General features: G+C 39.0%; 2 protein-coding genes across 6 annotated transcripts in view; both read right to left on the bottom strand.

The window, feature by feature from the left end:
• LOC135211973 (homeodomain-interacting protein kinase 2-like) overlaps positions 1-14,175 on the bottom strand; it is a 223,871-nt gene that overhangs the window by 126,913 nt on the left and 82,783 nt on the right. The window lies entirely within an intron of this gene.
• Positions 12,583-13,854, bottom strand: LOC135211782 (uncharacterized). The gene is made up of 3 exons (XM_064244994.1): positions 13,764-13,854; positions 13,451-13,655; positions 12,583-13,406 (listed from the first exon to the last, which is right to left on the bottom strand). Exons 1-3 carry the CDS (start codon positions 13,852-13,854, stop codon positions 13,178-13,180), a joined length of 525 nt encoding a protein of 174 aa, XP_064101064.1. The 3' UTR covers positions 12,583-13,177.

The raw sequence follows: 14,175 nt of genomic DNA, 5'->3' as shown, positions 1-14,175 counted from the left end.
AGTGGAAAAACACTATTACCCTCAATCCCAGTCAGACAGCCAACATCTGGACAGTAAAGAATCAATTGATCATTCTTTACAATTCCCATCAAATACTAATACTAATGAAATTTATACCATTAAACTGAACAAAAATATAACTATCCCTCCTCAACCATCCACAAGACTCAAATATTCCATAAACATCAACAAAACAAATAACCCCTCAAACCGACAGTCCTTATCACTACAGAAAAGGACCAATAGAATTACAAAAACAGAAATTTCTAAAGCTAGATCAAATACTTCTGAACCAATAATTAAGAACACCAAAAAATGCTTCATCTTGTGGTTGTAATGGTGCTTCGTAAGTACATATAACCAACTAAACCCAACCACCAAGACAGGGCACAGTATATAAAAAGGAAATTTCTGGGATTGACCTGTGTCGCCCAGTGAAATGTTCCTATAGCACTCATTTCTAGGTATAAATAAATGCTAAATATACAGAGAAAAAAGCCATATGAAATGCCAGAGTTCTACCTCTGAATCGATCACCCTCATGGGGTGTCTGTATAGCATCAAGGGCGAATGGGAAGCCACTATCACAGATACTTTGCCAATTAGATCTCTCCTCTCTCAAAATCCCCCGCCAGAGAAGTGCCGTTACAACGGCTACCTTCCGCTCGTCACTACTACTCTGCCAAGAACCCTCTTCCATTCCTTTCATAGCACTGACAACATGAACCGCTTTTAGTTTTCGCTTGTGTTTTTTTATTTTGCTATTTTTTTATTATAATGTCTTCTGATCTTCAAGAAGCATCTTCATCTAAGTGAGTATATTATTTGTTGACTTTGAACACGGTTAGGCAACAGTTTGCCCTTATTTGAGAAGTTTATTAGTTGAGGTGTTTGCATGGGAGCCGCCATGTTTACATCAAGTACCGCGTTTACTCAGTCATCTCAACTTTTTATTTTGATGCATACCTTATTTTCACCACTATTGCACATCACAGTGAAAATTTTACCATTTCGCTCCTGATGTGTACCGATAAGCTTGTGTATCACTGTTTGGAGCCATTATTATTTTTTGGCCTTATTTAGAGGGTTTCCCTCGTTAGTCATCCGTCCTTCATGAGCGATTTAGTTTCCTCACAAGAGGCTGTTTTATTTTTCAAATCTACTTTCATGCGTGAGTAGTGTGTTGAGGTAGTCTAAGGCTAGCTAGCTTAGTACTACGCATTTATTTCGGAGGTTAAAGGAAAGCCCTCATCCATTCGCTGTGCTCATGCATGTTGTGTATGTGGTATTATTTGTAGTTTTCTTATTATTATATTTTATTGATATGCTATTTTCTTTTTGATGAGGTTAGTTTGGAAAGTCATACACGAATATTACCAACCCTAGCCTACCCTGACCAGATCGAGGCCTAGGTTTTGGAGGGTAGGCTATGTTTTTTGAGTATGCTACTCGCTACCCCATAGTTGGTACTAGTCCTTGCTTAACTGACAGACCGACATATTGGTTTTGGAGGGTGATCCATCACTAGAGAGTTCCTCTCTTGTTACGTTAAATGTAGATGCTAGGCCTGTCTTACCTGACCAGGTCGGTATGTTCGATTTTGGAGGGTTAGGTTAGGCTCTAGAGTGTCCTCTTTCGTGACGTACTAGTAGGCGCTATCCTAGCCTACCTGACCAGATCAGTGTATCCGATTTTGGAGGGTTAGGCTAGCTTGTAGATGGGCTTGCCTTTATTCGTCAGTACTTCCAATAATTCCTTATCAATAAATTTTGTAAAGTATAGCCTTGGCCATTACCTCCTTTAGGGTGGCAGTTGGCCTGCCGTTTTCTGCCCCTTTAGTTGTAGGCTACTTCACAGCTTCTCGGAGGGTGGTAATCACCTGACCGGTTGCTGTTGCCAGGCGATTACTAGTTTACCTTTCTCCTCCAGGCTCTTCCTTCCGTTCTGGACTCGTTCCGGGCGGTGCTTCGTTAGCTTGCTGACCAAGTAATCTACTGGTGAACAGCAGCTGGAGCGTCGAGCTCTGTTTCCGGGGGATTAGTCGGAGGAGGTTAAGGATTAGAAGATTATGTAGTCTATGTTGGTATGTCTCCGGGCCTGTGTTTATTCCGGTGAGGTGTGGTTTACCATCACATGCGCCAGAATGTTAAACGCCAGAGTTATACGTACCACTGTTCCCGCCGCTCTGTTTTCCGTATTTCTCTGTTGTTTTCGCTGCTTTCCTCACTTCGGTGGGGGCGGAACTGGGCTTAGGCAATGCGTTTCCAATTGACTTGGAATTGCTATCCTACTCTGGTGTGATCAGACTCAGGCTTAGGTTTTACCTTGTTTCCCTGTTCTGTTCGTATCAGGCCAACTCCACCGGTCATAGCTATTGCGATACCGAGATTATGGATTCGGGACCAGGCGGAAACAATCAGAGCTTTTACGTTATGTAAAATTATAATAGTTGATGTTTACCTTTAGTGGGTTTTAGTAGAACCTGTCTAAGTGTAAACATACCGCTGAAATTTACTCCAGCGGAACTATTTGACGATACCCTTGTACCAATTTTAACCTACAGATGGTACGCTGTCAAGAGTTGGGTTGCACAGCCGTCCTCAACAACCGTGTGGTCATGAGGTCTGTCGATCTCATGCCAGTTGTGCTGTGGAGGTCGATAACCACTTGGTCTGGCACCTGGACGGCTGTGAAGTTTGCTACTCCTTGAGTATGTGACTGATGATTGGTAGGTACCATCCTCACCTTGGTAATGTTCTCTATATATGGATATACTTACATATATATTTGAAAATAAGGCACGTTCCGCCACTGGAGGATATGAATTTTGTCCTCTCTTACAAGACCTCCTTGTGCAGGCCGCTCCGCCTAGGTTCGTCATTGGCTCCCACGCCTAGGCTTCCTCGGCTAAAGCTACTCCCCCGCTAAGGGGCCGAGAGCTAGGTATCTAAAGCCAGACCTACGGAGTCCAGCTTCGATCCTAATGCCTTCGCTAATCTTCTAATGGAGAAGATGGGCAATATCGTGGACTCGAGGTTTCAGTCGATGTCTTCCTTAGCTCACTTAGGGCTTGGAGACATCGGGTCAGTCCATCCTGTCTCTGGCTCAGAGACTACAAGCCCAGGAGAGTTTGCTGGCGGACTTATGCAGTCCGGAGGCACACAGCAGTCCTTCATTGTGCCAGACGCTTCTAGCTTTCTGCCATTCTAGGACAGCGACCCATGGCGGTTGTTCTGCATGCTCCCTTGTCGGATGGCATGCTGACGATTGAAGGCTTCTGGAAACCCGTCCTGTGAAAGATTACGAGTTCTTCCTGGCGGACCTCCAGTTCCCTGCCCAGGCTTCGCTCAGTTAGCTGAGGAGGCATTAGTCATGGTAGACAGGGTCCTAAAGGAAACTGTAATTTATCCTAGGGACCCGGCACAGTCGGCATGGTCCGCCCCCTCCGACCCTTTCAGAATGGGAGTGCGTCAACACCAGACTGACACCCCACAAGGGTTGCTACACCTTGTTCGTGGTGGGGATAACATCCCGACCCCTTGCACGTCTTAAGATCGCGGGAGTTAACTCTGCAGGCCAGAATGGAGGAGAAGCTGATGCCATCAGCTTCGAGAGACAAAGCCTACCTCTGCTCTTTCCCGGAGATCTGGGAGTGCTGGGTGGGTGCTCCAGAAACGTTCACAGTGGGGAAACTTGATCGGAATTTGCTTCCACTCATTTTAATGAACGACTACCCAGAATCCCAGATGCCATGGTAAAGGCAGAGTTTGAGTCCAGGTGTAGACTGGAGTAGGTCGATCAACTCTATTACTACATGGGAGTTGACGCTTCTGTCTACTCTGAGGAACCTCTATTCTGGGTTCTAACAAAGTCACTTTAGCAGACTTTTCAGTGTGACCTTTATGACTTTGTGGTTGCTAGGCGGAACTGTGCAGAAGCATGTCCTTGCCGATGTTCCTGAGACTGAGCCTAATAAGCTCATTAAAGCAGCAATCTGGGGACCTAATCTCTTTCCTGAAGACATAGTTAACAGCATCATCAGTGAGGCTGCTAGGGCTAATCAGAACCTTCGTGTCCGCTGGGGTCTTCCCTCCAAAAGGAATTTCTATGAGACCTCCAGACCACAGCTCAAATAAGGTAGGAAGAGGGTCAGGAAGTATCAGCCCTTTCCAGGCCCCTCAGACACAGACGGTGATTCAGGCAGTTCACGTCTCCCCAGATTGGTCAACCTTCGACCTCTTAAGGCACGACCACAACAACAATTGGTGTTGCTGCAGAGTCAGCCAACTCAACAGTCCTCGAGTTCGGCTACTTTCGTGACGTCCCCTGCCTTCAATGCTTCGTTTGAAGCGCAAGGGGGCGTTTCGAGGCTACGTATAACCGACATGCAAGGGGAAGCAGAGCAAGAGGTGCTTACTGGCACAGAGCTGGTTCCAGAGCTCCCTCCAGAGGCAGAGGTTCCAGAGGAGGCAGAGGAAGTAAGACCTCATCCAATCTTTGAGCCTTTCCAGGTAGGCGGGAGACTGTACCTCTTCCGGGACCATTGGACCTTCAGTCCGTGGGCCCACAGTATCGCATCAAAAGGTCTGGGGTGGTAGATGGATAAAAAAATAAAAAAAAGGGCCTCCTCCACCAGTCTGATTCCACCAAATTCCAACGACAGACCTTCTAGACTATGCCAAAGACTTCAAAAGAAGGCAATAAAGAAAGTCAGTTCACCGTGCCAAAGAAGGACACGGACAAACAAAGAGTGATTCTGGACTTGTCCCCTTCTCAACTCATACATTCAGTGCGACAAGTTCCGCAAGCTAACCGTCTCGCTTCCCCGTGGGGTTGTCACCACCTCTATCAATCTTACAGGGATTTGCCTACAAATACCGGCCTTTAGGTAGACCTGTTCGCACGGAGTCCAACCACAAACTTCCATGTTATGTGGCTCCCAATTTGGATCCTCTGGCTCACGCCACAGATGCGATGTCCATAGACTTGGAACAATTGGCAGAAAATTTACCTATTCCGCCAATAAACCTCTTATGAAAGTTCTACACAAACTCAGATCTTTCAAAGGGCGGATAGCACTGGTAGCACCCAACTGGCCGAAGAGCAATGGTTTTCCTCTTCTACTAGAGTTGAAACTCTGTCCCGGACGGATCCCAACCATAACTTTATGGACTTCATGAGTTTGCGGCACAGAAAGATGCTAATATTGATCCGCTAAACACATTGTTCGTGGAATCAGACAAAAGAGAATCGACACTCCGGCAGTATGATTCGGCATTGAGGAAGTTAGCATCTTTCTAAAAGAATTAGATGTTCAGACCAGGGTGACCAGATTTGAAAATTGAAATAAGGGACACCTAAATTGGAGAGGTAGTTGGACAATATATATATATATATATATATATATATATCTATATATATATATATATATCTATATATAATATATATAGATATATATATATATAGATATATATATATATAGACTATATAGATATATATATATAAGATATATATATATATAGATATAGATAAATAGATATATATATTATAGATATAGATCTATAGATATATATAGATATATATAGATATAGATATATATAGATATGATATATAGATTTATATAAGATATAGATATAGATATATATAGATATATAGATAGTGATATAGATAGATATATAGATATATATATAGATATAGATATATATAGATGATATATATATATATATATATATATATATATATATATATCTATATATAATATATATATATATATATATATAGCTTGATGATGAATAATAGTGGCCAAGACTAGGAAGAAAACATTCTTTAATATTACGAGCTTTCGAGGTTTTAAAACCAAAATCATCTTCAGGCTGAAAAAATGACAAGGATGAGAAATCACTAGAAATTACATTAAAATTAATTGTCTGATTAAAAGCTTCAGTAAAAACATAAAATAAACGAACATCACATACAAACTAAAAATTAAAAATTACGAAAAAACTAAAAAAGCGCAAATCATACAAAAACAGAGATAAAAATAAAAATAACATGAAAGGTAAACAAACTACACTCAAAAATAAAATAGCTAACGACCCCCTTTTGTGTACCTACTATGAAACTATATGATAGCTAGTTGAATACCGGACGAGTTGTTGTTCAATTCGGTTTCATTTTCTTAATAAACAGTGACTCTGAAATTAAAAGGTCCAGTCTATTTGAGCAAAAAAGGACAGTACTCTAAAATCTAGGTGAGTGAAAGGATGGTCCTGTGCTAAACTGTGATCCCTTATGGCAGAAAAATGGTGGTTTAGAAAGAGGAAACCTAGTTCTAACGGAAAGACCTCTGTGTTCCAAAATTCTGTGTCTAAGCCAGCGGGAACTGGATCCCACGTTACGCAGACCACACTGCGAACAGGTAAACAAGTAAACGACACTCGAATTAAGGTCCACAGGAAGAGCAGGCTTCTCCCTCAAAAGTGATCCTACAGTAAAAGGGTTAGTAAAAACAAATCTGAAACTAACTTGAGGAAAACTATGCTTAAGTATTTCTTGTAACTTTTTCGTACAAGTAGCTACTATGACCAAGGAAAGGCAATTTAATATACTTTACATCTTTACTAGCAGTACTGTACACTGGTCTGGGACAAAATTTCTCATGTAGAAAATTTTTCAAAACTTTGTAAAAGACAAATACGGGATAAGAATTTTCGGAGAAATAATTCTGGAGGAAGACCATGTCTTGATGAAATAAATTAAAATCATAACAGACATTGTAAGCTCTATTTATCATAGTACGTATTGAATTAAGTTTAAACAACTTTGGTGAAAAAAACTAAGATAATTCAATCCCAAGCCAGTAAAGTACTTTTCCTATAAACGGAAGTCTGAAATTTACCTCATAGTTTCTGCTGTACCTGAACATCTAAAAATGACAACATATTATCCTGTTTCTGTCTCACAAGTAAAAGAAATATTAGGATGACGAGAATTAAAAATATTCTAAAAATAAAATCCGTGTGACGTTCCCTAAACACAGTGGAACGGTTCCCTTAAACACCCAAAGGAAAGTGTCATCCACGTACCTACGATAATACAAGGGTTTGAAAGCAACAGGGCATTCAGACATCCAAATCCTTTCACAATAACCCATGAAACAATCTGCATATACAGGTCCAAGGGAATTTCCCATAGCAACACCATCTATTTGATTATATAATTTACCATCAAAAGTAAAAATGCCATCAGTTTGTAGCCAATTGTAATAATTTTCGCAAATCTATTTTACTAAGTCCAAAAGTTGTTATGTGGTTTTTCACATATATTATTAAGAATAATGTCAGTTGTTTCTTTTAATGGGATATTTGTGAAAAGAGAGGTTACATCAAAACTAGCCATTACAACATCTTGGGTTAAAATCGAAAGAACACAATATATATAGATATATATAGATATATATATAGATATATATATATATATATATATATATATATATATATATATATATATATATATACCATACTTTTTTCTGGCTCTAGAATTTTTTGCTGGGAATAATGATCTTATTCCCAACACTGCTGCAGCTGAGGCTGCATGTTTTTTTATTTGATTTGTGCTGCTGTTGATCCATGCTGTCGCACATCCCTCAGTACACCGTGCGTAATGCTAAAATTCTTCGAGCATATTTTGCAGTATATGCTCCGCTTTTGTTGTTGTTTTGGGGGACGAGCCATTGCTTGAAATCACTGTAATTTTGCCACTCTGGTCTAAAAGTACATATTTTCTCTTCACTTTTTTGTTGCACTTTTTGTCGGACATGCTGCCTTATGTTTAAAAAATCAAATACCAAGGACAGATTTGTTCGTTCTTGGCCCACTGCACTGTTGCCAATTTTGGGGCGGCCCGCCTTTACCCCGTATTTTCACTAGTATATTGTAATTTTTTTTTGTCAAATATTGAAAATACGGGACAAAAGGCATCCTGGGGAGGGAGGGTCGATACGGGACAGGGACAAATGTCATTAATATGGGACAATTCCGTCAAATACGGGCGTCTGGTCACCCTGGTTCAGACAATGACTACGAATCTGGCAATTTCATTTTTTAGAACTGTTTTCGAAAAAGGCCTAGCTTGCTAGTACCATTACTACTACTAAATCCGCCTTGAGGAAGATATTTCAGTCTGCTTTACTATTGATTTAACAGATTCGTACTTCCCGTCTATCCCTAGAGCATGTGCTTGTCTGAGACCAGTAAACCGGCCTCATACGGTCTCCTGGTTTTTAAATGACATACTCAAGTTAGCTTCAGATACCGATAATGAATCATGCTCATATATAACCCTTCTCAGGTGCTAGAATATCTGAACTGTCGGCTCTCTCTAGAGAACCAAATCATGTTGATTTCCTCCCGTCAGGAGTTTCTGCTTTCTCCGGATCTGAAATTCTTGGCAAAGAATGAAGACCCTCAGAACAGATGGTCTCCGTGGAAGATTGTCCCTCTTCCACAGGACCCATCATTATGTTCAGTTATTACAATAAAAAATAAATTATCTTGACAGAACTTCTAATGGGTCTTCAGGTCCTCTTTTTATTAGAGAGAATGGTGGAACCATTTCCTTGAAGGCCCATCAGACAACAAATTCTTTATTTTATTAAACAAGTTAATCCGGATTCAGTTCCTCAGTCCGTGATATCCGAGCAGTGGGTACCTCAGTTAATTATTTTCATCATATGAACTTCGATGATCCCAAAAAGTATACAGGTTGAAAATCTCCGACAGTATTTAAACACCACTATCTAAAATCTCTAGAGGCCCTTAAATATTCTGCAGTGGCTGCAGGGAACATTGTCTCCCCTGATACAGCCTAATTATGTATTTTGTAATGTACATGTATATTATTATCATTGATTTTGCTATTAATTACCTTTTGGTACTCCCTCTCACCTACCTGCCTCGCTTGTATTCACTCCATTTTTGCCTTTTTGTTACGGACTGGATGCTTATCAACCCACTCCTGTGCTTTGTTATAGTTCATTATTTCATGTGTTATTATATTCATTACCTGTTGCTGATTTTCCTGGTGATGGTATGAACTTGGTCATATATTTTATACGTTATTTACTCCTTGTATTTTGTTACCTGAACTTGGATCATTAAAACAATGATTGTAAGAAAGAAAAGTTTATTTTTCCTTTCATATAAAATATTTTGTTTTACTCTCAATTTACCAAGCTTGTATGGCCAATTCTCTTACTATTTCACTGGGCGACACAGGTCAATCCCAGAAAAGGTATTTTGACAAAGGAAAAATTTATTTTCTGGGTGAAGACCTGTGTCGCCCAGTGAACCCATCCCTCTCTTTTCCTTTCCCTACCCTTTAGCTGGCCCAAGCTTGGTGTCGTATTTCAGGAATGAGTGTTCTTGGCAGAGGTAGTAGTGACGAGCGGAAGGTAGCCGTTGTAATGGCACCTCTCTGGCGGGGGATTTTGAGAGAGGAGAGATCTAATTGACAAAGTATCTGTGATAGTGGCTTCCACTCGCCCCTGATGCTATACCGACACCCCATGAGGTTGATCGATCCAGAGGTAGTAACTCTGGCATTCCATATGGCTTTTTTCTCTGGTATATTTAGCATTTATTTATACCTAGAAATGAGTGCTATAGGAACATTTCACTGGGCGACATAGGTCTTCACCCAGAAATAGATTTTCCTTTGTCAAAATCCCTTTATTAAATGAAAAAATAGACTTATTAATATTCAATTATGAAAAATAAGCAACTGCTGAATCTAATAACCAACATACAAATACAACAATTAAAAAACCACAAATAAATTCAAATGCATATAAACTTCAAGACAAAGTAAAATCGGCAATCGATTTACAGAATTTAATACTAATTCCTCCTAATAATGAAATATAAAATTATTCAATGGAATATAAATGGCCTCCTAACCCGACTACGTCTGGGTGAATTACAAAGAATCATATGGGACCACAACCCAATATGTATATGGCTACAACTCATAGGATCTAACCCGACAAACATTTGACAGTACAAAAATTGCTTGTATTCATCAACTGATGGTGGAAAACTAGGGACAGCAAACATATGTTCATAGTAGTATCACCTATGAACTTTTAAACATATCATCTTTATCATAGATAACAGCTATGAAATTATATATGCCGGACAAAAATATGAGCACTATTGTAACTTATACAACCACCAAATTCTAGCTTGAATTTCAGTGATCTACCTGCATTAATTGGTAATCTGCATGAACCCCTACTTATAGTAGGAGATTTTAACGCTCATAGTCCCGTTTAGGATAAGTCACCTTGCTGACGCACAGGAACAAACATAAGAAATAACGTATTGGAGCACGACCTATGCTGCCTAAATGAAGTGATGTGCCAACTTACTTCTCCAATACCCACTTAACCTCTTCAGTAGATATCTCGCTGTGCTCAGTCGTCTTAGCTGAAAGACTTGAGTGGAATGTCCTGGATGACTCGTTACCAACCACTTCCCCATAGTCCTTGATTATTTGAATAATAATTTAATATTGCCACCTGTAAAATATAATATCCAAAAAGTGGATTGGGACATTTACAATCTACATACCAGAAATATACCACCATTTCCGCATAACCAAGACCACAATATAATATGTGAATTCTTCACGGATTTCATAATAAATGCTGCTGATAAAAGCATACCTAAAAACAACGGCCACACCCAAATAAATCCCCTGTCCCATGGTGGACTCCAGCCTTAGACAATTTTAAGCTAAATCAAACACGTTTTAAGTCTAAATCTTAGCAGACTTAAGACACTGCTCAAAGCCCTCAACAAGTTGCCCTACTATACAAATATACTAAACAAGATAGTGGTCATCAACATAACAATCAATTATATTAAACCTTTATATAACAATGAGGCCACCACTCGAACAACCGTCTATCTGCACAAAACAGAAATTGGAGAAAAACGTGATTGAAGTTTAGCATTGTTTACGTTATGAATTTCCTTGCCGCTAATTTATTTTGGCAATTGACCATTATTCTTTTTTCAAAATGAATCTAAAAGCATGCTTGTTTATACATATGTGTGTGTAAATATTATCTATCCAAACTGTACGTCAAACAACACCATAACTGCAAAAAACCGAAGTCTGAGAAAAGTACAATAATAATTTTGTCAACATTGGAATGACAATATGAGTGATAATTATCAATGGTATGATGTCATTTTTTTCTTCAACATTATATTAACCTTCTTAGAAATTTAAATCATTAAAAACTAGCAGAATTATATAATGATAGGAAGAAATAAAAAAAGAAAATTAGAAAACTTTATTGTATAAGAATGGTGTTCTGTAAAAATTTTTCAGTTATGTAGCTCTTATGACACCATCTTTAGGTCATCATTCGTAGTAGGCCTACATGGTGCCATCACATAACTGCATCCCTAAAAAAAAAAGAAAATGGGTAAAAGCATACTGTACTCCTAAAAGCATGGTAGGATGCATGATTTACTAGCACCATTTTTTTTTATTACAATTATGCAAAAAAAAGAAAAAAGAAAAAAAACTGACTATCCAATAATGGGTACAGTAATGATAGGCTAATAGATTTTTAAAATCCAGTAAGGTATACTGTTTGGAAGGGATTATAAACACTCACCAGAAGCAGAAAAATAGTTGACCTTATTCATAAGGATGGTAGGCAGGCTACAGATCCTGTTGCTGATCAGGTTCGTGGGACAAAGTTCTGTCATAGTACAAAACATCTTCATACCTGTTGACAAAAGAGAATAGCTTGAATGCAACAGCAACACCGCAATTTTCTATATAGTTTTTAAAAAATAAGAGTACAGTATTTTTATATTAGCATATACAACGGTAATAATCATATTGTAAAACCACTAAGCTTCTTACCTGTCATGGATGTTGTCATAGACTGAATCATCAATCTCATCTTCATGAAAAGGTTCCTCATCAGCAGCATGGGTTGGCTGTGATTCTTGACGCTGAAGTAAATCTATCAACCATGCTTTCTCAACTCAACCACTCTTTCTCTGCTGAACTCATGTACTCAAGCAGAGAGCGTAGGTCCTTTAACTTGTTTATCTGCAGATTTTGCTCTTGTGAATATTTTTGAAGCAAATGTAGCTTGCTAAGGTCAGAAGATTTCACAGACCTTTTTCCTGGAAGTGCACTCACCTTTGTTCCTTCATTATCAGGCACATCATAACCATCCTTCAAAATGTACCCTTGTCGGTATTGACTGCAGACTTGCTAAATTTATTAGCTGCAGCCCTTTTCACAACATTCTTAGTACTCATAAAGGTACCATAATCCAGAAAATCTGACCTCTGCATGTGGTAGACTGGAAATGGAGGGGTCCATGAATTGGCAATGATATTGCAGTAAAGGGCTGGGCTTAAGGTGCTATCATGTCTTCGTATATTCTTTTCGGTTAACCCAAATGAAACGGGTCACATGCCATGTATGAATGGCTAGAAACAAGGTAGATGAACTCTATTCGTTCAAAATTGCCAGCATGTACCTCTTGCATGGCAGCGAACATCATTAAAATATTTTTGTTCTGTCCACCACAGTTATCTGCAAATATCTTCAAGTTTTTAGGTGGATTTGGTTTGCTGAGCACATACAGCTCTAACCATTTATGCAAGCAACTGGCTATTTCATTGGAACCTTGTGCAGCTACATTTTCTCCCCGGACAAACATATAGGATTCTGCAGATTTTAAGTTATGCATACAAAAATTGTAAAGCCACATTTTGCGCTTGTAGTACACAGCCTTACTGCCAACCGAGGGCATGGCATAGTCTGCTGGAGGTCCATGCAAATACAGAGCCAATTGTCATCTGTGTCCTCTTTTGCAGCATTCATGACAAGAGCGTTGTTCTTCTTCTGCATATGTTCATTTAATTCCATTTCATACATACTGATATCTTTGCCATTTTGTGTGCCATCTTTGATGCAAATCTTAAGTTTTTCACATAGATTGCAAAGGTCTACTTTTACAGGCTGAAAACCAAAATTGTAGTTAAGGGAAAGTATCTTATAGTAGTATTTCAGTTTAACTTTCTCAACATCTGGATGTAAGATAACCATCCAATCTGTATACTACATTCTATAGAGTTCTTTAACTGAAAAGTGAGACTCTTAAGTATTGGCGTGTTTGGCTCTTAGCTCTTGTATAGTGGCTTGTAACCATTGGCAAAGACTGAATGTGTTCATGCACACACTCAAGAACTATTCCACTGATACTTTTGTGGTCACCTTTCTTAACCCTCTTATCACAAACTGGGGTGCCTCCATCTGAAATTTTTTGCAAAGCAATTGAGACCCTACTGTTACTTAGTCTATGAAAGCTGTTTTACAAACATACATCTTACTATGGTTGTATGTTACAAAATACTTAGTACTCCATGACTTCTTACAGCCAGATCCCTTTCTCCTTTTTCCAACTGGAATGCGCTCAACATGGCCTTGTATGTAACTGGTCATGACATTATAATCACCAATGGACCAGTAAGAATCAAAGATAATTTGCACTGCCTCATGACCTAATTTCTGAAAACATTTCTCACGACAGTTATAAGGTGGTCCTATTGTCTTTGCTGGAGCTAATTATTTTGTCTTTTTAGATACATAGTCCTGGCCAAGGTTCCTTTTTCTTTTACTTATATTTTCAGCCCATGTTTCAGGCCTTGCAATACGAACCCTACCTTTGCCTGTTATCACATGAACTGCATGTTCATCCCAATGGCTATGCACCTGGCCTTCATTAGAATTATTAGAATGTACTTTGCCTATCATCTATTTCAATTATTCGTTCAAAAGTTTTATCATTATTATCATTATCACTGTCACTCTCAGACTCTAATAAGATCTTTCTTCTAACCTTCAAGGATGAGCCTCTTCCAACAAGAGGCCAAGATACACCTTTATTGATAGGTGTTTTCTCATTACTTCTTTGCAAATGGCCTACTGTAATAATTGCATTGCCGTCTTCGTCATTTAAAGGCTCAGGATCGTCTTCATTTTCTGATTCAGAGCAAGAAACAACCACGTATGCAGGTATTTTTCCTTGTTTTTTACCATAAAAAGACCAAGGAGTAATCTCATGTGCACTCACAT

Source organism: Macrobrachium nipponense, chromosome 40 (genome assembly GCF_015104395.2).
Source record: "Macrobrachium nipponense isolate FS-2020 chromosome 40, ASM1510439v2, whole genome shotgun sequence".
Classification (NCBI taxonomy): domain Eukaryota; kingdom Metazoa; phylum Arthropoda; class Malacostraca; order Decapoda; family Palaemonidae; genus Macrobrachium; species Macrobrachium nipponense.
Note: the sequence above shows the minus strand (reverse complement) of the source record. Positions and strands in the feature narration are given on the sequence as shown.

What these genes read in the sequence shown, in the direction of transcription:
- LOC135211782 (XM_064244994.1), bottom strand. Translation starts at nt 13,854, where the DNA reads ATGATAGGCAAAGTACATTCTAATAATTCTAATGAAGGCCAGGTGCAT. An exon ending in TCATGTGATAACAGGCAAAG is followed by an intron (nt 13,656 to 13,763) that starts GTAGGGTTCGTA and finishes AATTAGCTCCAG; the next exon opens with CAAAGACAATAGGACCACCT. An exon ending in AAGTCATGGAGTACTAAGTA is followed by an intron (nt 13,407 to 13,450) that starts TTTTGTAACATA and finishes TTTGTAAAACAG; the next exon opens with CTTTCATAGACTAAGTAACA.